Source organism: Saccostrea echinata, unplaced genomic scaffold, assembly GCF_033153115.1.
Source record: "Saccostrea echinata isolate AGI-Se365-2 ecotype Australia unplaced genomic scaffold, CSIRO_AGI_Sech_v1 ptg000001l, whole genome shotgun sequence".
Taxonomy (NCBI): Eukaryota; Metazoa; Mollusca; class Bivalvia; order Ostreida; family Ostreidae; genus Saccostrea; species Saccostrea echinata.
Window position 1 is genome coordinate 12,623,520 of NW_026889750.1, and position 27,349 is coordinate 12,650,868.

Below are 27,349 nucleotides of genomic sequence, written 5' to 3' on the forward strand. Positions count from 1 at the left end.
ATTGAAATGCATATCATCCGCAGCGTGCATTTTCCTACTTTCGATATTGTACTGACGTGTCAATGAATTTAACAAAGACAGAATTTTACCATGCAGTCAGCAATCTTGTGTTATTTCGAAGTTATCTTCTTAAAGATTATTTTGTTTGTAAAACAAAATCTAAACCTAAATTTTAAAAAAAATTAGAAAGGAATATTCTGCATTTGCACAATGCTCAGGAAATCCATGTGGAATTGTCAATTGATTATCTTATCCGACGTACTTTTTTTAAAATTATAAATGACTGTAGAAACTGTTGTATAAGTTAATAATTACTACATCAAAATACGACACAGAAAATACATTGTTTAGTTTTATTTTAATCGGATGAAAAAAAAAGTTATGAAAAGATTGACTTAAATTTCCGTCCCGTAATGGAACCCATATTGAGATGAGACCCGATGTAATCTCTGTGTAATGAGTAAATCTCTGCCCAGTCCATCAAAAAATATGAAATGTTGATATTCAGGTATTGAAGATGCCACACTTTTTCATCTGTGTCTGTTTGTAATTGTTCAGAATTATGTGTAAAATATAAACCTTAATATTTATCTTGTATTTTGTGTACAGATCGAAGCATTATGGGCACAACATTTTTCACAAAACTTGTCGCCAAGAATAATCACAATATGTAAACGATGAGATGTAAAACATTATAATTATGCTCAACAATTGTCAATGACGTCGATAATGGAAAAAATTTCCAATGATACTATTCAATGAAAATGATATTTCTGCAATATGTTCTATGTTAAACAATGATGTAAAAAGCCAAACAGTTTTCTTCCGTAACGTGTATGAAAAAAAAGTCTGCTATAATTGTTAATAGGTTCACTGCCTAACTAAGCATATGCATAGGAGATATGAAAAACTAGATTGAAGATTTTATATTTTACTAGTACCTAGCGGAGATTTTTCAAACCATTAAATAAAAGCAAGCATACTGTATATGTGCTCTTCCTACGTTTAATAACAGCCCCCCCCCTTTTCATAACAAGTTTTATGGATAATTTCTACACAGACATGTTAAAAAAAGATCAATATTTATATATGCCTATTTATTGTATTACCTGTCCTTTTTAAGAATTTATTCTAATCCTTTTCAAAAATAGCATTTTAATGATAAATTATAAAATCAACGAAAGAGAGACAATTTTACAACATGGAGAGTTATGATTTCTTTTTTCTTCATTTTACCAGTACACTGTAAAAAATGATGTTTAACTTGTGTTTAATTTTTAAACAGTCGTGTTTTACAATTAAACATGGTGGGTTTAAATACAAAACATTAGCGTTTAACATATAAACACGACTATTTAAATTGGTGTTCAATAAGTAGGGTGTTTAATCATCCATTTTAAACACGCAATGTTCATATGCATCAAATCAAAAAAATAAATTAGGTGTTGCTTCTCAGTATTGCTGTGTGCATTTGCCATTTGTACAATTTCTTAATTTATGAAGTAATTCCGTACATAGTAGTAGATATTTTTTGACACAGAAAAAATACGAATAGCCAGGCAATACGTTGACTTTAGATCATACCAAAAGCAATTACAATTAACATTAATTTACGGTAATTTTGTGCCAAAAATTCATAAATTTCACAAACTGTTAAAGGGGAAAGAGAAACATATATTATGATGACTTTTATAATTTTATCAATATTTTAATCACCGGTGTTTAACACGAGTGTTCATTTCTTAACCATCATATATTTAAAAATTAAACACATGGTATATATATAGAAATTGCAAATTAAACACCTGTGTTTAATGCGTCATGATAGAAAATGACGCAATTGATTATGTCATAACATGCCATTTGAACGCAGAAGATGCAGAATCACGCATATACTGGCAAAAACACCATATCTAACAAGGAAACAGGAGGTATTTATACATTTCTTTATATGAAATCTGAAAAAATTGAATGCTTAATACATTAGAGATTTATACTGCTTTTCATTTACGAAATGCAGGATTGTTAGGCATATCGTCTGAGTGCAAATGCGGCTATGTGCAGAGGTCGGCATAAAATATTTGTAGTCTTTATATTGCGATATCTAATTAATTTGCAGGGACGTTCATCTTTTATTGTGAATCCTGAGAAGAATACATTACTTGATAAAGGAAAGTGATTTTAAACGAAGATCACACTCAACCTTGAGAGGTGAGTTTAAAGGGCATTTCAAAGAAAAAGGGTCCCCCCCTTCACACACACCCTCACACACACACAAACACAAACATCATTGTTTCCTAGCCTACACTAGTTTTGGGTCTCCCAGTAACATGAAATTTAAGTAAATGTAATCCAATTACCTGCCCTTGATAAAATTTATGCTCCCTATCACGCATTATTATGATTATTTGCTGACCATACATAACTTAACACATAAGCGTTAACAACAACACTTTTCATCCCCTGCCCGCGCATGTATTCTTTAAGGAGACTTTACATTTTGGGGGAATGTTGTTTACATGATAGAAAATGCCTTGGGTAGCCCCCCTCCCCCTTCTCTTAATTGTTGCTGTTGGGCTGCTCCTGCAGGTACATTAATATTTAATTTTTTAGTGTATACACTATTTGTATGCTTATATGATTTATTTGTATTGCAGATTTTTATTTCAAACTTGTTTCTCAGTATGTGTTATATTATTAATTAAGATTGGCGTGAAGGATAACAATTTTTTTTAATCTCATTGTATTCTTTTACAGATAATTTTCTGAATTTGCATAGTGAATATTTTTTATCTATCTATTTTTCAGGATATTTCTGATAAGAAAAAGGAATTAGAAATACTAAGGTTGAATAAAATTTTGGAGAATGGAAAACTGGAGATCATCATCCGTGGCAGAAGAACCTGAATTTTACACACAAGTAGAGGAGACTGTTTAACTCGGTTAGAATATTATATGAAATTTAGTGAGTGATACCCCGGCAGCTCTTGTGAGGTTGCAAGAATATTTAATGAATTAGTCGTTTACAGGCAAAAACTGAAAATTTTCATTTGGTTAAAACTCTGAATATTAGTGAAAGTAAAATTATACAAGTACAACTGGTTTTATTAACTGCAATACATACACAATGTATATATCCCGTACCCAGAAAATAAATAATATTTTCAGTCTTTGTGCGTTATATTCAATTATGAATTTATTTGTTTTATTAAAAAAGATGTAATGGACGCCCTGTCTCTTTTTTTAAAATAAAGTTTAAAAATTTTATTCCTGAAAAATAATATTTCAAAATCATTTTATTAAGCGATTTTCCTATTTCAACCCCCCGCCACCAATTTTATTGAATTTTAGTTCACATGCAGGTTTTACATGTTCAAGCTAGTTTTTTTTTTTTTTTTGGTAATTCTATCTTTCAACTTGAATTGAATTATGTATCTACATGTATGTGTTACCAAAACGTGTTGATAAATGTTATACTTGTTTATAAAGTTTGAATCTCTATTCAACATTAAATCATTTATTAATTAAGCTTTATGTACATGTTCATCATCAAGCACAGTGTGTTTTGTACTGTTGTATGTTTGTTTCAAATAAAAATGTTGAAAACTTATAAACACGTTTAAGTGTTTATTTATTTTGTAAATTAAACACGTTGAAGTGTTTAAAAAATGACGTATAAACATGTTTAAGTGATTATTATCTGTTGCATCGAATAAACATGTTTAAGTGTTTAAGTGTTTAGGTTGAACGTGTTTATTAATAAAACATGAAATGTTTAAATTTTAAACACGTACGGTGTTTATTTAGTAAACTCCTTGTGTTTATTCAGTGTTTAATCTTTAAACGGTTTGTGTTTTTGAAGTGTTTGGTATTTAAACAGAATGAGAAGGAAGTGTTTAAATATTAAACATCATGTGTTTAGAATTTAAACATTCTAACGTGTTTATTTCTTAAACACTTCACGAAGTGTTTAAATTTTAAACGTATTAAAGTGTTTATTATCTGTGGCAATTTGGTGTTTATTTTTAAAACACTTATTTTTTACAGTGTACATGTAAGTTATGTTACAGTATATAACGACTTTATATAATCTAGATACAGTTGAATAATATTCGTTTGTAACTGTAACTTTTTTTAAAAAAAAATATGTTGCTGTACTAAAAATTCTATAAACAATTAAATAAATAGTTGTTTATTTTTCAAGTTCCAATTAACTTCCCGACACGTGTACATGTAAGTTTCGAAGCCAGTTGAGGTGTATAGTATACACTCATCTAGAGTTTCAACATGTGAATAATGTCCCAAGGGCCATAGCAACTGAATGTCCCAATATATTTTTCTTCTGAACAGGTGTGAAATATATTAGCCAAGGAGCGACTCCATACATACACGAGAAGTTTCTGCAATTCATCGATATCCGGTATTTGATTGACAGGTAGAGCACATGGATTCCGTGTGTGATGTGTTGAACTTGTACCTAAATTGCACCGATTCTATTTCGTTTCGATTAATAAAAACTGGAGGTGAACTATGTTTTCTTTAAAATAATAAGAGAGATACATTATATGTATATGAGAAAAAAAAGAACAGAAGGATGAACCTGAAAGTAAAAAATCTCTCTCTCTCTCTCTCTCGTATCTTAACATTATAAAATATGGAATTCAAAATAATTTTTAATTATTACGAAAAAAGTGAATAGTATATAATTTGTAATAGAATTTTTAAAATGCTGCATTGGCAGTTCAAGCGATTTTTTTTTTTTACTTTTCGTACTGATCGTAAAAGATTAAGTAGTAATAAAAAAAAAATACCGAGATAGAAATACTGACACTTTACATATTCGACAGAAATAAACGTTCAAACATTGAATTTTTTTTTACATTTATGTCTTTTGATGTCAAGTTTAATCAATGGATGCATACAACTGCTTGATTTTCATGTGAATTTGCCGATTGTACGACTACCAAACTGCGTATAAGATTTTTTAGTGAATGCTACGTGTTTTGTTTTGTTTTTTTCTTGCATGTACATGTACTTTTTCTTCCTCACATGTAGCAACTTAGTATCTTCATTGATAAGTGGTCTACACTTTTTATTTTATTTCTGCAAAATAAGACTTTATTCATATACCGTATGAATATCATAATATACTGACTAGACATTTTTTTTTCACTATTATTATTTACGATGTAGTGATCAGATGATGCTAAATTAGTTATCTGATATCATACATGTAGGTATTATTTGTAAATGCCTTTACTGTCAATACCTTTAATACCATATTATTTCACAGAGAAAATAACAACTAAAATTATCGATCCGTATCTATGTTTGGCATTGAATAATTATTAAGTTCAAAGACAATGTACTTGTACTTGGATTTGTACCTGCGCACTTATAGCATACGTCAGAAATATATTAATTTGCACAATCATGTAGTTGTTTTTGTTTTCAAATGAATATGAAATATGAATTCAACAGAAATCAAAATAAATTGATTCAATTGATATATACATGTATACCATCAACGGTGGACCAAAGTCTACACTGAACGCCGCTGTTATGTTATGACCTTACATGTGTGATAGTGAGCTGTTTGAATTAAATAATTTTTCATTTACTATTTCTTTCTAGCAATTAAACCAACATACCTATGGTTTCAATTCTAAAATTATTTTTATAAACAAACCATTTTCTTCCGTAATTTTTTTGCACGGTGGAACACGGAAGGTCACACGATGAAACGGTAATGTCCACGGTGTGACACGGTGCGTCTTTGGTGTAATCACAATATATGCACACGGTGGAACTCCGTGTACACGGTGTAACACGGGGTATTTTCCACCGTGTGTTTTCCACGGTGGGGTGGAAGAAACTCGTGAGCTGTACTGTAGCTTGAATTAACCAAACAGATGTTTACAAAGCTGTTCAAAATAGTTTATAAAGCTATTCCAATACAGTTTTTCACAAACATTTGTTTCTGAATCATAAGAAATAGACAAAAGTTGCAAGTATGTGACTACTCAGATTTGCAGTATAGACATCGTAAAAAGCAATCTTTATCCGAATCAAACATTGTTTAAACATTGCTGCTTTTGAAACTTTTCGGGGAAAAGATACATAGTTCCAAAGTTTTGGTAACTGTATTGAACTATTCATCCTTGTGTGCAGTGAGACATATCTAAGTATGTTTACTTCACATTGTCAGTGGCATAGCTAGCAAAAAATTTACTGTATTCAAAAAAGGCAAGGGGTCTGGGGGCCGCCTTGAGGCGAAGCACCTGGAAGCTCATGGAATTTAACAGTTTTAAATCAGAAAATTACCTTGAAATATTTTATTTTTTTCCACCATAGTTCAACTAAACATTAACAAAAACTTGCCCAGTTTTTACAATACATACAGCTCCACAAAATCCTTTTCTTCAAAAGCATTTCTATTATGTATGCTAATTAAATTCTACATATATTCAACTACAAAATACTGTTACATTTTACTTATCGATTGTTTTGAAATTATAGTACTATATTACAATGCAGAAAATTTGGGTTTAGTAAATAGCATATTTCATGATTTGCTATTGCTTGTAAATTGAAATTCGTCCTTGAAATACTAAAATCATTACATGAAAGGAGAAGTACACTACATCAAAGATCTTATATAAAAGCTGAAAATATTTTAGTTTATATGTAGGGATAAAATAAATCTAGAATTCTTTACATTCTTAAACCTATTTTATTTTGATCTATTGAACATTTGACATCTTTTGAAAAAAAAAATTAATTATTTTTGTTGAAAAATCTGTGTATTCATTTGCATTGTTGCTTAAAGGGCGCTATGCCACTGATTGTACTGAAATATTACCAATCAATTATCTTGTTGACCATGATTGACCTTCTTTAATTTCATTCAAGTGGTCAAAAATCAACTGCTTTATATAGGTCTAAAACTTTTTGAACTTCAGAGTACAAACTACAGTCTCATCAAGGAGGCACAATTTGAGGAGTATTTTTTTTTTATTTTTTTTTTTGGCATCGTTTTTAGAAGAGTTCAACTTTCACTGCACCTATTTGGGATTTTTTTTACATTATGGAAAAATATGACACATTTAAGAAAAGAATATGATAAAATAGCTAAACCAAGCCATTCTGAATAGCTAAATAAAGCTATATCAAGCCGTAGCAATGGTTTCAAAAGTGAGGGGGCCAACTCCCCTCCCCCCCCCCAAAAAAAAATCTGACAAACATTTAGTAACACAAAAATTGTCCAAAGGGGGGGTTCAAACATTTTAAAACTAGAAATATGTCCATAGGACATGAATGCCCCGCCAAGGGTATATTAGTAATGCAACATTTTAACACAAATTGAGAAAAGTGAGGTCAAGGTCAAAGGAAAGGTCAAGGTCAAAAAATATTGCTGCAGTTGAATAGCTTACATCAGTATGTATCAGCATATGACGTTTGATTCAGAAACTAATTTAAGAAAAGTGAGGTCAAGATCAACGGAAAGGTCAAGATCAAAAAATGTTGATGTAGTTGAAAAGGTTACATCAGTATGTATTAGCATATGAAGTTTGATGAAAATATTATGAATGGTTTCTTTAAAACTGAGCTAAACACTAATTTAAGAAAAGTGAGGTCAAGGTCAAAGGAAAGGTCAAGGTCAAAAAATATTGATGCAGTTGAATAGCTCTCATCAGTATGTATCAGCATATGAAGTTTGACACTAATTTAAGAAAAGTGAGGTCAAGGTCAAAGGAAAGGTCAAGGTCAAAAAATGTTGATGCAGTTGAAAAGGTTACATCAGTATGTATTAGCATATGAAGTTTGATGAAAATATTATGAATGGTTTCTTAAAAAACTGAGCTAAACACTAATTTAAGAAAAGTGAGGTCAAGGTCAAAGGAAAGGTCAAGGTCAAAAAATATTGATGCAGTTGAATAGCTCTCATCAGTATGTATCAGCATATGAAGTTTGACACTAATTTAAGAAAAGTGAGGTCAAGGTCAAAGGAAAGGTCAAGGTCAAAAAATGTTGATGCAGTTGAATAGCTCTCATCAGTATGTATCAGCATATGAAGTTTGATAACACTATCTTGAATGGTATCTTTAAAATTGAGCTAAAAACTTATTTAAGAAAAGTGAGGTCAAGGTCAAAGGAATGGTCAAGGTAAAAAATATTGATGCAGTTGAATAGCTCTCATCAGTATGTATCAGCATATGAAGTTTGTTAAAAGTATCATGAATGGTTTCATTAAAACAGAGCTAAACATTAATTTAAGAAAAGTGAGGTCAAGGTCAAAAGAAAGGTCAAGGTCAAAAAAATGTTGATGCAATTGAATAGCTTACATCAGTATGTATCAACATATGAAGTTTGATTACACTATCTTGAATGGTATCTTTAAAACTGAGCTAAACACTAATTTAAGAAAAGTGAGGTCAAGGTCAAAGGAAAGGTCAAGGTCAAAAAATGTTGATGCAGTTGCATAGCCCTCATCAATATCTATCAGCATATGAAGTTTGATAAAAATATCTTGGATAGTTTCTTTGAAACTGAGCTTTGAACAGAGCTAAACGCAAAGTGTGACGGAAGGACAGACGGAAGGACAGAAGGACGGAAGGACGGAAGACGGACATGACAAACACTATATGCCCCGGCCATATTCATGGCGGGGCATAAAAAATCTCTTTAACTGCCCAAACACTGCCGAATCCTGGATTTTGCCAGTGCGTAACCTTACAGCAACAAAAAAAGGGGGGGGGGGGGGGGGAAACCAGTGTCTAAATGAAATTTTACTACAGCAAAATACTATACTCACAAAAAAAGTGGAAGGCCAGGCCCCCTGCATTCTACAGGCCTGAACATAGCTATATACAGTACTTGGCCATAATTTAGTTCCCAAAATGGCCGCCGCCGTTAAATGTTGGGCTAGCCTGTTGTAATGTAAAACTTAAATAGCATGCAAACAACATCACACACTTACCTTAAATTACTAGTATTTTGTTATGTATCCTTTTGCTTTAATTACAGCTCTGATTCTCTTTGGAATACTTTGATATAGGCTTTTAATATAATGCAAAGGAAGTTATGCCCAGATTTCAGTCACTACTCTTTCAAGATCTGTCTTGTTGTTAATTTCATTTATGCGGCATTTGATGCGGATTTTCAGAACTCTCCATACATTTTCTATTATGTTCATATCTGGGCTTTGTGCAGGCCAAGGTAAAATGGGAATATTATTGTCTGCTTTCCAGGCATTACATTGTCTTGATACATGGCAAGGAGCATTATCTTCTTGGAATATCCAAGGGTGATTTCCAAAGTTTTTTGTTACCACTGGCCACAAATATCTATCCAAAGTTTCAATATAAATATTGGAATTCATGTTTCCATTTATAAGTGTTATTGTTCCGACACCATTATAGGTGATACAGCCCCAGAACATAGCAGAGATTGTACCTTGCTTCTCTCTGTCCTTAAACATTCCTGTGCATTCTCCCATTAAACGTTCGTTAGATTTTCTCCACACATAAATTTTTTTGTCCTCTCCAATTACCACTTTTGTTTCGTCACTAAAAATTACTTTAGACCAGTTATTTTCAACTGTCCAACACAATTTCTGTCTACAAAAACTGGTCCGCCGAGATCTGTTTTCTCTCCTTATCGTGATTTTCTTAGATACAACATGCCTTTTATAATTATTTTCAAACAATCTTCTTCTAACAGTCCTTGAAGAAATATTTTCAAGAGAATTGTTGTTAAATTTATCTGTGAGGTCTTCCAATGTCTGCCTTCGGTTGTTCCGTACCATCCGAAAAAGTCGACGATCGGCTCTATTGTCAGTTTTTCTCCGCCTGCCAGTTCTTGGAAGGTTTTCTTTGTTTCCCCTTTCTTTTACTCGTTTTATAAATTTATTTACAGTCCTCGGATTAACTCCAGTGATTTTCGAGATCTTATGGCCAGAATAACCTTTCTCAGATAAACTTACGATGATTTTTCTCACCTCCGGTGTCAAATCTTTTCCACGGCGACCCATTTTGTTAGCAGACAATTATCGACAAACAAAACGGAAATAGAATTAGGAAAATAAATTTAAAACCAAAATTCGATAAGATTTTTTAATGTATTGGGAAACTAGGAGACAAAATACCATGCCAAAAAGATTCACGAAAACATCGGCGGCCATTTTGGGAACTAAATTATGGCCAACTACTGAAGCTAAATCAAGAGATTGTATCAGACCTGTTCAAGGCTCAGGGTGTACTAATTTTTGCTGTTTTTACATATATCTAAGTATATAATACTGCAAACAGAATAAATGGGAACTAATGGAGAAGGAATTAAAAGGAAAAACACCAAAATATGCTTTTTAATCCGTAAATTATTTATTTCTAATATTTTATATGTAAAGTACGTATTTTTATATAACGGGTTATGCAATTGATGCCATTTACTGAATAAACGGAATGTTACTTATGTTTTAATCTTGCTGGACTTCTAATGTTCAAAGAAAATAACAGATACATCATCCATTTGCTATTTATTTCGTATTAGATGAAATATAAAGACTTAACATATTAATCTGTAAGCCATTTACGGAATAAACGCAGTATTAAATAGCTTGTTGGGATTTTACTGTTCAAACAGTTCAAACTGTTTGTATCATTTAAAAGATACAAAATAAATAGCAAATGCATTGAAGTGCATATGGTAAAAACACTAATTACAATTATTATTAAAATGTAAATTATTTGTGTTCCTTCTTTCATATTATTCAGTATGGTGTTAAGAGTGTTCACGGCGTTCACCACCCAATTGTTTTCATAGGCCTCGTACAGTGCAAGTTTAACGTGAGTGATGTGTGCTCAAATGTATAGATCAAAGTTGACGTTCGTTGAAGCAGTGGAAAAAAATATTTAATGTAGATATAAGACAAGTTTATATATATTTCCCTTTTAGGGAAAAATGCAATTCACTTGCACCTGTATTATAAATTTGCAACCTCAGTCCTGAATTTTTTAAAGTTATGTCAGTATATATATATATCTACTGGTGTTGATAAATGAATCCTTACAAATTTATAACTGACTTCAAAGTTCACTAAGAATGTGTATAATTTACGGAATAAGTTTGTATTTTTATATATTTACTTGTGTTAATGAATTCCCTACCTGATTTGTATTGAAAAACAGAACTTACGTTAGTATATACTCATGTTATTCAATTCGCTTTATTCAATTTCTTCATTATTTTAAGAATGAAACCCCCAAAAAAATCCAAGCCCCATTTTTTTATCTGTATGACCCCCAGAGAAACCCTTTTCCAGGGAAAACCTCCCCTTTCAGAGACTTTTAGAATGTTGCTTCTTTATATACTAGTATATACTCATGTTATTTAATTCGCTTTCTATGAAAAGTCAGAGTCTTGCCTCACTATCTATATACTCGTTATTCCATTCACTCTTAATATCTGATATATATTATTGATTCGGTTCACTTGCTTTTTATAGAAAGGAAAATTGAACTTGTGTCAGTATATACTCATGTTATTCAATTCGCTTCATTCAATTCCTTCATTATTTAAACAATGAAACCCACCCAAAAAATCCAATCCCCATTTTATATTAGTATGACCCTCAAAGAAACCCTTCCCGGGGAAAACCTCCCCTTTCAGAGACATTTAGAATTTTGCCTCTGTATATTTATATATTCATGTTAATTAGGGCTGTCACGGTTCCAAAATTTGTTTTCGGTTCAGTTTCGAGTTTTCCGTTTCGGTTATTCACCTTTATTTTAAACCTTAATTTCATGAATTTAACATAAAAAATCTTTTGTTACATTACATTCACCTTGAAAAAAAATCTTATCCATGTTAACGTCTTGACATTGCTGTTTAGGACTACTAGGCTAACTAATAGCTACAAACTGACTATTCCTGCTTGTTTTGATAATTATATAATCCTTTTGTGACAAGTGTTTTCTCATGGAATGAAGTATAATTCAGTTGTGATGTTTATTTATCACCATGATCACGGTTATCGTCATCATTCTTTTGATTTTGATGCCATTTTTTGTATAAAACATTCTAATATATAAACCAGACCCGAACCGAAATCTGGAAAAATGGAACCGAAACTGAACCGAACAACTTGGACTGCGGTTTTCGGTTATTTCGGGGAACCGTGTCAGCCTTAATGTTAATCAATTCGCTTTCTGTGAAAAGTCAATTTAAGAGTCTTGCCTCACTATATATATATATATACTCATGTTATTCCATTCGCTCTTAATATCTGATATATATTATTGATTCGGTTCACTTGCTTTTTGTAGAAAGGAAAATAGAACTTGCGTCGGTATATACTCATGTTATTCAATTCGCTTCATTCATTTCCTTCATTATTTTAAGAATGAAAATCCCCCCAAAAAATCCAAGTCCCATTTTTTATCTGTATGACCCCCTAAGAAACCCTTTTCCGGGGACAATCTCCCCTTTCAGAGACGTTTAGAATGTTGCCTCTGTATATATATACTCATGTTATTCAATTCACTTTCTGTGAAAAGTCAATTTAAGAGTCTTGCCTCACTATCTATATACTCATGTTATTCCATTCGCTCTTAATATCTGATATGTATTATCGATTCAGTTCACTTGCTTTTTATAGAAAGGAAAATAGAACTAGCATTGGTATATACTCATGTTATTCAATTCGCTTCATTCAATTCCTTCATTATTTTAAGAATGAAAATCCTCCAAAAAAATCCAAGTCCCATTTTTTATCTGTATGACCCCCCAAAGAAACCCTTTTCCAGGGCAAATATCCCCTTTCAGAGACGTTTAGAATGTTGCCTCTGTATATATATACTCATGTTATTCAATTCACTTTCTGTGAAAAGTCAATTTAAGAGTCTTGCCTCACTATTTATATACTCATGTTATTCCATTCGCTCTTAATATCTGATATGTATTATCGATTCAGTTCACTTCCTTTTTATAGAAAGGAAAATTGAACTAGCATTGGTATATACTCATGTTATTCAATTCGCTTCATTCAATTCCTTCATTATTTTAAGAATGAAACCCCCCCCCCCCAAAAAAAATCCAAGCCCCATTTTTAGGTCACCTGAGTCACTCAGGTGACCTATTGCTATCTGTTTTCGTCCGTCGTCATCCATCCAACGTGGGTCGTGCGTAAACTTTTGAACATTTTTAGCTTCTTCTCTTGAACCACTGAACCAATTTCAACCAATTTTGGCATATAGCATCGATGTGTGAAGGGGTACAAAAATTTCTGAATTTTATGGTCCCTGCCCCCCTGGGGCCTGAGGGTTGGGGCTAAAACCATCAAAATAAGTGCTATCTTTAAAAATCTTCTTCTTTACTCCTGGACATCAAGCAGTTAAACTGTTGGCATGATTGTAATAAGCATTGAGCTCTCTACCAAAATTGTGAAATTCATGGCCCCAGGGTCAGGGATTCTGGCGCTAGGGTGGGGCTCTAATGATTAAATCTAGTGAAAATGCATTAATTCTTTAAAAATCTTCTCCTCTGCTCCTGGGTATTTAGTCGATGACCTAAGTACACAGTTATGATGAAGAAGAGTGCCTCTTCCAAAATTGTGAATTTCATGGCCCCAGGGTCAGGCGTTCTGGTTTTAGGGCGGGGCTCTATTTATTATATAGTGAAAATGCATTAATTCTTTGAAAATCTTCTTCTCTGCTCCTGGGTATTAAATAAAGTAACTAAGTACATAGTTATGATGAGCAAGAGTGCCTCTTCCAGAATTGTGAATTTCATGGCCACAGGGTCAGAGGTTCTGGTTTTAGGGTGGGGCTCTATTGATTATATAGTGAAAATGCATTAATTCTTTGAAAATCTTCTTCTCTGCTCCTGGGTATTTAATAAAGTAACTAAGTACATAGTTATGATGAGCAAGAGTGCCTCTTCCAAAATTGTGAACTTCATGGCCCCAGGGTCAGGGATTCTGGTGTTAGGGCAGGGCTCTATTGATTATAGTGAAAATGCATTAATTCTTTGAAAGTCTTCTTCTCTCTCCTGGATATTAAATGAACTAAGTACATAGTTATGATGAGCATTACTGCCTCCTCAGAAATTGTGAATTTCATGGCCCCTGGGTGAAGGGTTATTGTGATAGGGTGGGGCTCTATTGATTATATAGGGAAAATGCATAAATTCTTTCAAAATCTTCTTCTCTGCTCCTGGTATTATTCAAACAAAGGAAGTGCATGGTTATGATAATGAAGAATGCCTCTTTCAAAATTGTGAAATTCATGGCTCCTGGGTCAGGGGTTCAGGTGAAGGGGGGGGGGGGGGGGCTCTATTGATTATATGGTGAAAATGCATAATTTCTTTCAAAATATTTTTTCTACTGCTGGTAATAAAGCAAAGAAACAAGTGTATAGTTATGATGAGCAAGGTGCTTCTTCCAGAATTGGGGGGGGGGGGGGGGAGGGGGGGCTTTATTTATTTAATAATATAGTGAATATGCATTTCTTTGAAAATCTTCTATGCTTCTGGGCATATTCGAGGCAAACAGAGTAAAATTTTAATATGCAAGGGTATTTTTACCAGAATGTTGAACACCTGGATTATTTAGTCAAGTGTTCTGGTCCTGGCCAGGGCTCTATGAACTTGTATTCTGCTCAGCAAAGTTATTCCCCTTTGCCATTTACCTTTGATAATTAATCACTGTAAATAATGTATTTGAAAGGTTAATAGAATAAGAGAATAATGCAAGAATATTTATTGTATAATACAAAGAGTACTTTCATAGTTTTAATGATCAGGTAGACTTGGAAATAATAGATGAACAAGAGGCCCATGGGCCACATCGCTCATCTGAGCACATTGGCTAGGTATAAGCACAAATCAATTCAGTACTGAAAAGATTACGGGGGGGGGGGGGGGGGGGGGCTTGAAATCAAACTACCTGATGATGCTTCCATGTCAATATAACAAATGGCTTTCGATCCCCCATTGGGCCCCAACCTACCCCCTGTGGTCATGATTTAAACAAACTTGTATTTACACTACCTGCTATACCTGCTTCCACATAAATATAACTCATAATGGCTTTGTTGTTCTTGAGAAGAAGATTTTTAAAGGTTTTTCCTATATATTTCTAAGTAAAACTTTGATTCTCCATTGTGGCCCCGCCCTACCCCCGGGGGTCATGATTTGAACAAATTTGAATCTACACTACCTGAGGATGCTTCCATATAAATATGACTCATCATGGCTTTGCTGTTCTTGAGAAGAAGATTTTTAAAGGTTTTTTCCTATATATTTCTATGTAAAACTTTGATCCTCCATTGTGGCCCCACCCAAACCCCGGGGGTCATGATTTGAACAAACTTGAACCTACTCTACCTGAGGATGCTTCCATATAAATATGACTCATCATGGCTTTGCTGTTCTTGAGAAGAAGATTTTTAAAGGTTTTTTTCCTATATATTTCTATGTAAAATTTGATCCTCCATTGTGGCCAGGGATGGGGTAATCGTAATCGAGTAATCGTAATCGATTGTAATGATTACTTTTTTTCAAGTAATCGACAGTAATCTGTATTCGAAGAGATTTTCGATTACTTGTAATCGTAATTTAATCGATTACAGCTAAAATTTTCAATGTAATTATAATTACTTTTTCGATTACTTTCGATTATTTTATGCATAAATGGATGTTATTTTGGAGAATTATTTCCTGTCATTCACACACAAATATCAAATATAAACAACCTAGTGTAATGTTTGGATTACCTAACTTTTATTATCATAAGTTTAATAATGTTCTCAATAAAATTTGCATTATAGACCTACTGGTCTAGTATTAAATAATTCAGAAGTGTATTTCAACTATTTATTAATAAAATATATACATGTAGATTTTTTGTATGCATTTTACATTTGACCCATAGTCCTCTTGCTGCATGTCCTTTTTCATATTTCAAATATTGAAAAACTTTGTGGTTGTAATAGAAAATTATAAATAGCAAAAACAGATTTAAGTGCTGTATTAAATATAAATGATTTGGTAAATAAACTACATTGTACTCGGAAAAAAGAAGATGGAAATACTTATTCATATCTGAAAACGTTTAAACAACTTCAAACTTGTTGTTTTAGTAACTTTAAAATTTGCAAAATCATCCTCATGTTTTCATTCAAAATTGTAAGGTTTCTTTTGTATCAGTGAGGGGTTATAAGTGTCTGTAAGAGAGGGAGTAAGTGTCACTGTGTTTGCTTATCTTGGCTAATTAATTGACTGAGACATCCCTGACTTGCAGATAATGAGGTGTAAACTGTGAACTACCTAGTGTTTAACTTTTATTATTCATAGTTCTATTGAAGACAAACAATATTATTAAAACAATTAATAGCTCTCAAAACACTTATTTCAATACAGAATGAAATTGTGCTATTAGTTTAATTACTTAAAGACACATTTGATTTACATGTTTATTACTAAGAGTTCTAATTTACTTATTTTTTTTAAAGAAGACACAAGAATGTTTAATGTGTACTATCAACATACGGGCAGCCCAAATACTTCTAAGGAAGTTATTCACAATAAAATTATTTTATCATAAATAATTTTTGCAACAAGTCAAATCTGAATATGGAGGTTCAGATCCAAGGTTGAGAGGAATAATTAATTCCTTGACATATTTTATTGTAGGAATCATTTCTCTACTTTTCAAGGTACAGAATCCCTCATTTGGGCATTTAGTGAGAATGTTAGCCAGAATAAAACCTTAAAAGAATGCACTGAAACTGCAGGAATACATTCAAACTTCAGTGGATATCATCAACATTACCATTTAAATATTGCTTTGGTATTTGAAGGGATAAAAACTTGGGAGTAATCGATTATTAATCGATTACATCTTCCAAAGTAATCGATTACAATCGATTACAGGACAAAAATGAATGTAATCGATTAATAATTGATTACACAAAATTCCTCTAAGTAATCGATTATTAATCGATTACATTTTTCAGTAATCGTGCCCATCCCTGATTGTGGCCCCGCCCTACCCCCGGGGGTCATGATTTGAACAAACTTGAACCTACACTACCTGAGGATGCTTCCATATAAATACGACTCATCATGGCTTTGCTGTTCTTGAGAAGAAGTTTTTAAAGTTTTTTTCCAATATTTTTCTATGTAAAACTCTGATCCTCCATTGTGGCCCCGCCCTACCCCCGGGGGTCATGATTTGAACAAATTTGAACCTACACTACCTGAGGATGCTTCCATATAAATATGACTCATCATGGCTTTGCTGTTCTTGAGAAGAAGATTTTTAAAGGTTTTTTCCTATATATTTCTATGTAAAACTCTGATCCTCCATTGTGGCACCGCCCAACCCCCGGGGGTCATGATTTGGACAAACTTGAATCTACACTACCTGAGGATGCTTCCACATGTGTTTCATCTTTCCTGGCCCTGTGGTTCTTGAGAAGAAGATTTTTAAAAGATGCTATTAATTTTTCACTAATTCTTTATTATCTCCCCTTGAAAGAGGGTGTGGCCCTTCATTTGAACAAACTTGAATCCCCTTCACCCAAGGATACTTTGTGGCAAGTTTGGTTGAAATTGGCCTAGTGGTTCTTGAGAAGAAGTCGAAAATGTTAAAAGTTTACAGACAGACAGACAGACAGACAGACAGACAGGCGGACAGACAGACAGACGGACGCCGGACAAAAAGTGATCAGAAAAGCTCACTTGAGCCTTCGGCTCAGGTGAGCTAATAAAGGAGAGGCAAAAATAACTTTTCTTTTTAAATGTTCTTCAAAGGCCAAGAGAGACCAATGTGAGAAGTAATAATATGGGGTTAAAAATAGACATTTTGTTAATAGTCTGCATGGTAATTGTGATAAATGGGGGACAGATACATTCTATACCAATTATTTTGTTGATGCTTATCATACTATTTTTCTTGCTTTTGGGCAACAAAGCTTCATTTATCAGTTTATGGATCCTATAAATTGTTGTATTGTACTCAGGTGACCATTAAAGGACTTATCGCACGGTCTTTCAAAAATCGTAATTTTATGAAAAGTATTATCTACAACCTTGTTTATTAAAATACTTAAAGGACTTATCGCATGTTTCTAAATTATTTGAGATTAAAAGTGTAAAACGTTCCTTATGACCTCAGTTTATAAATTTTGTGTTTTTACTGCTGATAAATCGCAGTAATTAACCAATTATTGACTCAAATGAAAACCCCTGAATTAAAAATCTAAGTTAATTAGATAGCGATCACGTGACCCTGTGACGTCAAAGGCGACAATGGCTGATCAGCTCTTCACGTAAATCTTACTAAAATATACGCGATACAACCTGAATTTTCTGCGTTATGGTCGACCAAATCACTGATTTTATAGATATGATTTTTATTATCCAACCTTATATTTTAGAAATGTCAGCAAGAAATAATCTGAAAAATCCGTTAACAATTTGTAAAAATAGCAGCGACGATAGCGAGGGAGACGCGGCGAAGACGAAGAAACTCGCCATAACAATACAATTTGATAATTTGTCATTTTATCACATGTATGAACTTATTTGATTCACAAATTCAAATTACATAACTTTGTTATTCTTCGTTTTTAACATAATATTAATTCAAGCAAGTATGCCTTCATATGTTTTGTAAAGGATGGCGGTCTTGAAAAATAATTTTCCGATCACGAAACATTGCCGTAATCAGACCTACAGATTCTAAATGTTTCGAATAAAAAAACGAAAATATCTCAAAATTCTTACACCTTAGAACTAGTTAATGTTTCTATAGTAATTGAAAATCACATTAGGAATTAATTTTATCAGCATTTTTTCATAATAAGCTGCATTTGTCGTTGATAACTCCGTAAATAGTGTCTAACTTCTCATCTCTCTATCACTGAATTGTTGCCTATGACGTCAGAGCAGTAATTCGCCGAAATCCGACTGAAATATGCATATTGCCGTATTTGAATTTCAACTCTCAATATCTATTAAAATACGCTTTCAACAACGTTTATTGTATTCAGAATTTTAATAAACAAGGTTGTAGATAATATTTTTCATAAAATTAAGATTTCTGAGAAATCATGCGATAAGTCCTTTAATACAATAAACATTATTGGAAGCATATTTTAAGAGATATTGAGAGTTGAAATTCAAATACGGCAATATGCATATTTCAGTCGGATTTCGGCGAAATACTGCTCTGACGTCATAGGCGACAATTCAGTGATAGAGAGATGAGAATACGCACACTATTTGCGGAGTTATCAACGACATATGCAGCTTAATTACGAAAAATGCTGAAAAAATTAATTCCTAGCGTGCTTTTTAATTACTATAGAAACATTAACTAGCTCTAAGGTATAAGGCTTTTGAGATATTTTCGATTTTTATTCGAAACATTCAGAATCTGTACAACTCCGATTAAGGCAATGTTTCGTGATCGGAAAATTATTTTTCAAGACTGTCATCCTTTACAAAACATAAGTAAATTAATGTTATGCTAAAAACGATGAATAATAAAGTTATACAATATTAAATTTGTAAATCAATTAAGTTAATACATGTGATAACATGACAAATCAAATTGTATTGTGATGGTGAGTTTCTTTGTCTTCGCCGCGTCTCCTTCGATATCGTCGCTGCTATTTTTACAATGTTAACAGATTTTTCAGATTTTTTCTTGCTGACAATTCTAAAATATAAGGTTGGATATTCAATTTCATATCGATAAAATCAATGATGTGGTCGTCCACAATGCAGAATATTCATGTTGAATATAGTAAGATTAACTATAGAGCTGATCAGCTATTGTCGCCTTTGACGTCACAGGGTCACGTGATCACTATCTAATTAACTTAGATTTTTAATTCAGGGGTTTTCATTTGAGTCAATAATTGGTTAATTACAGCGGTTTATCTGGAGCAAAAACACAAAATTTATAAACTGTGGTCATAAGGAACGTTTTACGCTTTTAATTTCAAATAATTAAGAAACATGCGATAAGTCCTGTATATCTGTATTAGCTGCAGATCTGTAGCTCGCTGGTCTGAAAAAAAATTCAGATGGAGGACCAGAGAGCTACAGTGCCACCCATTGAAACAAGAGGCCCAGGGGCCACATCGCTCACCTGAGCACTGTGGCTAGGAAAAAGCAGAAATCAGTTGAGTCTTGAAAAGTTTTGATATAAAAGTGGTTCGGGGGGGGGGGGGGGGGGTAATTTGAACTTGAATCTATACTTCAAAGGGATGCTTTTGAATTAATATGACAAATAATGGCTATGCTGTTCTTAAGAAGACAATTTTTATTGATATATCATTTGTATTCCTTTGTATAACTATGATCCCATGTTATGGCCCCTCTATTCTCCTGGGGGGGGGGGGGGGGGGGGGGTCATGATTTGAACAAAATTTGAATCTACATTACCTGAGGATGCTTGCATTTAAATATGACTCTAATTATTGCTTTGCTGTTCTTCAGAGGAAGATTTCAAAAGGCTTGCTTTTTCCTATGTATTCCTATGTAAAACTTTGATCGCCCATTGTGGCCCCACCCTACCCCTGGGGGGTCATGATTTAAACAAACTTGAATCTACACTTCCTGAGGATGCACCCATAAAAAAAAAACAATCATGGCTTTGCTGTTCTTGAGAAAAAGATTTTTACAGATTTTTCTTATGTATTTTATGTAAAACTTTGATCACCCATTGTGGCTCTACCTTACCCCCGGGGGTCATGATTGGAACAAACTTGAACCTGCACTACTTGAGGATGCTTCCATGTAAATATGACCAATCATGGCTTTGTTATTCTTGTGAAAAAGATTTTTACAGATTTTTCCTATGTATTCTTATTTAAAACTTGGATCGCCCATTGTGGCTCCACCCTACCCCCGGGGGTCATGATTGGAACAAACTTGAATCTACACTACCTGAGGATGCTTCCATATAAATATGACCAATCATGGCTTTGCTGTTCTTGAGAAGAAGATTTTTAAAGAGTTTTCCTATATATTCCTATGTAAAACTTAGATCGCCCATTGTGGCCCCACCCTACCCCCGGGGTCATGATTGGAACAAACTTGAATCTACACTACCTGAGGATGTTTCCATATAAATATGACCAATCACAGGGCTCGACATTAACGCTTGTCCGCTTGTCCGGTACCAGCGAAAAAAAATTACGGACAAGTGAATATTGCTGGGCACTTGTCCGATTGGACAAGTGCATTTTAATATAAAGAAGTCTTCAAATAATAAAAAGAACGACTATTGAAAGTTCATCGGTAAAGACGTAAGCAGTACATAAAAAAACGAACTTTGATCCCGATATGGATCGCTATGTAATTGAGTTCACACTCGATCGTGATCGAAGTTCACTAATTGCATACTACTGCAAAGGAGGGCATGAAGTTACATCGAGTTACGAAGTTTAGGTTCTGTTTGATGTTTGTGAACATTTATGTTGTTGTCAGGATAGAAAGTCTAGATAAAAGTTTGTTTTTATGTGTTTGTTGTATTTATCAATAACATCACGAATGAATCACATGTAATGGACTTATATTAGTTTTCAAGTTGACAGTATTGTATCTTTATTGAACAAATTTCAGACCAGTGAAGTTGAAGTTCAGACAAGTAAATGTCTTGGTCACTTGTCCGATTGGACAAGTAGGGAAAAAAATTAATGTCGAGCCCTGAATCATGGCTTTTTTGTTCTTGAGAAGAAGATTTTTAAAGAGTTTTCCTATATATTCCTATGTAAAACTTTGATCGCCCATTGTGGCCCCACCCTACCCCTGGGGGTCATGATTGGAACAAACTTGAATCTACACTACCTGAGGATGCTTCCAAATAAATATAACCAATCATGGCTTTGCTGTTCTTGAGAAGAAGATTTTTAAAGAATTTTCCTATATATTCCTATGTAAAACTTTGATCGCCCATTGTGGCCCCACCCTACCCCCAGGGGTCATGATTTGAACAAACTTGAATCTACACTACCTGAGGATGCTTCCATATAAGTTTCATATTTTCAAGCACAGTGGTTCTTGAGAAGAAGATTTTTAAATGATGCCATTAATTTTTCATGATTTCATGATTATCTCCCCTTGGAAGAAGGCGTGGCCCTTCATTTGAACAAACTTGAACCCCCTTCACCCAAAGATACTCTGTGCCAAGTTTGGTTGAAATTGGCCCAGTAGTTCTGGAGAAGAAGATGAAATTGTGAAAAGTTTACAATGACAACAACGCCAACGACGACAGACAACGGACAAATTTTGATCAGAAAAGCTCACTTGAGCCTTCAGCTCAGGTGAGCTAAAAAGTGTAAATTTTTTTGCGCACAAAAAAGAGTGCTGTTTCTCAATTTGTTTCACTATATATTTAAGCTGCAACTCAAAATATTACAAACCGTGCATTCCTAACATATTTTTTCACTACTTCCACAATGACACATTTCCCCAAACCATTGTAGAGAGCCCTCCTGGGTCTGAAATTCAGACCATTGAAAATTTCACCTATTTATACTGCCATTTTGAGTGGCAAGACAATTTGGTCCAACGCGCTTTGTACATGACTTGTACATAGTTTTGTTGTGGAAGTAGTAAAAAAAATATGTTAAGAACACAAGATTAGTAATATTTTTATATACACTGAAAATAAATCGAGAAACAGCGCACTTTTTTGTGCGCAATAAATACACACTTTTTTCAATGGGTGGCACTGTAGCTCTCTGGTCCTCCATCCAAATTTTTTTCAGACCAGCGAGCTACATATCTGCAGCTATATATCTGTATGACCCCCAAAAGAAATCCTTTTCTGGGGAAAACCTCCCCTTTCAGAGACGTTTAGAATGTTGCCTCTGTATATATATACTCATGTTATTCAATTTGCTTTCTGTGAAAAGTCAATTTAAGAGTCTTGCCTCACTTTAAATACTCATTTTATTCGCTTTCTGTGAAAAGTCAATCTGAGTCTTGTCCAACTGTATAATGCTCTTTATCATTTTTTTTAATGCTTTTTATCATTAAAATCAGTTTTATAAATGTAATGAGGTTAACGTGTACAACATCAAACTTAATTCGCGAACTGAATAACATGATTATGCCGATGGACTGCTATTTTAATCTTTAATATTTTACTTATCATGCGCACCACCACCTTCCGATATAATCAACAAGATGATTGTGGACAGTTCCAGGCAGAACCAAAAACCAGAGCCAGAAGATTTGATCATGTTTTGCATTAATCTCAGCGAGATTCTCGCTGAGATTAGTTTTGCATGATTCAAAAGTAACAGATTTTGATAAAATCATAAATACAGAACTGGTAATCTCCACTAAACCTGTGACAAGTACAGCAACCTCATTATTGACAGAAAAAATCTACGTTGTCACAATCTTCCAGTTGTGTATATTTTTGCATAAAGTTATTATATAATGATCAGTAACTGAATGCTATATAACAGTTACATCTAATGTTTACTATCCATGATCCAACATGGCTGCCGGACTGGTCAAGCCAAGGACAGGCGCATGGAAGCTATTGTGTGTGTATGTGTATTCCTTACCGAAATTTTGAGCCCCTGCACGTTCGTGGTACATTTGAGATAAAATACTGCCGTCTACACCGGGTGAAAAATCGCAGAATCCCCCTTCCGCCATCACTGAAACCGCCGAAACGTTATCTATAATCTCATAAAAACTGAAAATAGATGACCACTTACGTCATAGTAAACAGTTAGAAATGTGGAATAGGGCGATCCCATTGACAGTGAAATAAATAAATCTTTATAATCGAGGTTTTAAATATGTTTTCCTATTTTTATTAAAAATATGCATTAGCCTACTCAATGTTACAAAATTATTAAACAAGCTCTAAGGTCTCTTAGTTCACACAGTTAGGACAACACAATAATGAACTCTTCCGTTACGCATACTGACCAGTCACGTGGTATAATCATACGAAAAAAGAAGGAAGAAAAAAAGATCAAAAGAGAGGGAGAAAACATCTCCGTTGCAAGTTATTAGGGGACAAGCATTTGATTCTGAATGGGGTTGCATATTTTTTTTTCCGAGTCAGGCCTATTTAGTGAAAATGCGGTATGATATCGGGTGAAACATGAAGCGATTTGCGGACATTGCGTAGCCAGGCGTACGTTTGTACGCACAAACGACCATAGATTATTCTTATTACGTTTTTTTCCTAGACGCCGACTTTGAAGCTTCATATCTTCCTTATTTCTCCACGGATTTTGTTCAAATTTTCAGGCCGTTTAGATTTTACAAAACATTTTTTGAATATTAGTACATTTCAGAAATTCCTTTCTGCTCACGAGTTATCCCCCCTTTGATTGAAATTTTAGGAGCTTTGGTTTCGAAACAAAGGTTCCGAGACTATAATAGATGGAGAACAAAAGAAGATACATTGAAGTTTGTGCACATCGGTTTTTGTTTTTTGATTTAGAACTGCATTTAAAATGGCGCTAGAGGGGGATCAAAACTTAGGACGTCTAAAAGAGAAATCAAAGTACTGAATCGAGATGACGTCTTCCAGTAAAATGTGAAATCTATCCCCAAGTTAACTGGCATATACAAAACCTTATATCAAGAGAGCCCCAAATGAATATCATTGGAAAGCAAAAAGTGAGCAATACGACAAATGCACTTTGTAACTTATTTGATCTATAAAAAACTGAACTAGTTACCTTAAACAAATGCAAAAATACTAACAATTAAGAATTTTTCCAGATGAATGTGTAAAAAAAAAAAAAAAAAAAAAAAAACAGGGGGGGGGGGTGTCATATGTCTTTGAAATTCCAGGCCCCGGGGCCATAAACTTAGATGACCTCAGTCTCAGTCTCACTTTTCAACCAATAATTCCTTTTGTAAAAGTGAGACTGGGACCAAAAATGAGCTCGTCTAAGTTGCATGGCCCCGGAGCCACATTAATTACTGATACAGCTAGCATTCAATACAATTAAAAAACCCTCTCTGTGATTTTTTTTTTTTTTTTTTTTTTTTTTTTGGCCAAAAGCAGGCCCATTTAGACATTTTTTCAACTAAATTGGTATAATTTATTTTATTTTATCATATGAAGCATCGTAGACTTGAGATACCCTCAGATCTGTAGCACACTAGTCGAAAATGATGTTTCAATAACTAAAGTTCCATGCATTCTTTCTGAGCACAAAAATGTACAAAATTTTAGAGCTAATTCTCCGTATTTCAAGACAGTCATATCAAAATGTAACTAGCCCTTTTCCCTAATATATTGCTTTACTACATGCATATCTTTCGAAACCAGATCAATCCCACGATAATTGTAATTAGCCCTTTTGTGCATTTGCTTGAAACTATTTCCAATGTCATTTTCTCCAAATACATTAATTGTTCTTATAGAAATGTGTAATGCCAATGAAGTGCAAAAATAGAATTCAAACCATTGTTTTCATTCATATTATTTTCTTAAAGCAAAAATTGAATTTCCAAACTGATTTTAATTCTTTCACTTTAAATTACCCCAAATCCAAATACATCATAATCACTTCAATCGTCACCTTATGAGTCCGTCAGTTAACGTCTGCCCGAAGCAGCCATGTAGGAAAATGTCATATTTAAAGAAAGGCAATTATACCGCATTCTAAAATCTGACATCAAATTGAGAGTGTGTTAGGGGATCCATGATTTTAGTGATGGATTTAGTCCAGCAGTTCAAAATCTATAGCTGTAAGGTTTCAAGATCGAAGGGAAATTATGGATACAACTAACAAAATAGTTTGCATAAATGTAACGAGGGAACAAAAACAAAAAAAAACAACAACAAAAAACCTTATACATGTACATGTAATAACAATTTTAAAAATTATGGAAATGCCACTGACTGCACTTGAAACGCAGCATTCTGCTTTAATTGCTGTTAATCCTCCTTTTAGGAAGATTTCACTTATAACACCTTTATGGGAAAAATGCTTCCGCCACAAGCCCATCCGCGACTGACGATTAAAGTGACACTGTGATGGACACACGGGAAAATTGACAACAGTAGAATTTTTGCATGACACATTCAAATTTTGTTCAGTTCTTGAAGATATTGGGTTTCAGAAAATTACAGGTTTCAGAACCTAAAAAATCTAATTTAATGGAGAAAAGTAAAAGTAAAAAAAAATATGTGTATAACCCATCACAAAAATATTGCTTCACTTCTTCCTCTTTATTGTACGCATGCGCTGAAACGTTGAAGAATTTACCATGGTTTCAATTCCATAGATATAAATGTCGGATGACTGAGAATTTTGATACAATCTTCAAAAAAGATGATCATAACTTATTCCTTACTTCTGCTTGCCCCAATTCAATGTTGTTTACAAATAAAGGACGCGTGACCTTGACATTGTTGACATTAACTATAAAAACAAAGCGATAGATACAACATTTGTTTTTTCGGCACTTATATTTTGCAGTTTTTTTCTTGCTTTACAGTCAGTAAAGTTGTCAAAACTTCGCTATATTCATATTTCACAAAAATCTTTTGTTTTGTGATACAATTTTCTTAAAAGAAACACATGGTTTTGACTAATTATGCAACTTTAATATACATGTATTTTAAAAATTAAAAAAATAATTGATCAACAAGTTTCTTAAACCGGTAAATACAGAAAAACAAATTTGTAAACTCAGAAAATTCCTGTAATTTGCAAGTACTCGACCATACAGCAACAAAAACGGGGGAGGGGGGGGTACATAATATTTACACTTAAGATTAAAACATTTTTCTCTTTTCATTTCTCTATATTTTCAGAGCCTTATCAAGTAGCAAATTTGTTACATTCTCTTCAAAGTTCATTTTCAAATTCCTTATTATTATTTCTTTTTTGTGAATGTATTTATTAAAGAATGAAAACAAAGAATAGTAATTTAATTACCAGATTATGAAAACTAATAGATCTACTACTGCATGCCGACTGAGCGACTTTATCATGCAATCAGCCTTTTCTCACGTGTGATCGCCAAAGACAGTTAATAACTCTAAAATATATGTCTGTATTCACAGCATGAATTCATCTTTTGACAATAAAAACAGTCGAAATTAATCTCCAACATCTTTGGTTTGACATCGATTGAGGTCCAGCTTGTTGTGTATCATTCTCTATCCAGAGTTGTCGTTCCCGCTACGCTCCCACATACACCTCTGTCAACGCTTGTTAAACAAGATTCTTGGAAAATTTGTAAATGATAAAAAATTCTCTTAATAATCATTTTTAATTATATTTCTTATCGGAAAACATGATTTATTTGAATCTATTACCCCTTAAAAGGATTT

The 27,349-nt window shown here is 33.4% G+C and overlaps 1 protein-coding gene across 2 annotated transcripts in view; it reads right to left on the reverse strand.

Moving 5' to 3' along the window:
* LOC133185471 (hepatic leukemia factor-like) overlaps nucleotides 1–23,740 on the reverse strand; it is a 144,304-nt gene extending 120,564 nt beyond the window's left edge. For both annotated transcript variants that reach the window (XM_061320740.1, XM_061320714.1), the window contains exon 1: nucleotides 23,598–23,740. In XM_061320740.1, the coding sequence (XP_061176724.1) occupies nucleotides 23,598–23,691 (94 nt within the window). In that variant the 5' untranslated portion in view covers nucleotides 23,692–23,740. The remainder of the gene's footprint in view (nucleotides 1–23,597) is intronic.
* Nucleotides 23,741–27,349: the final 3,609 nt, after the last annotated feature.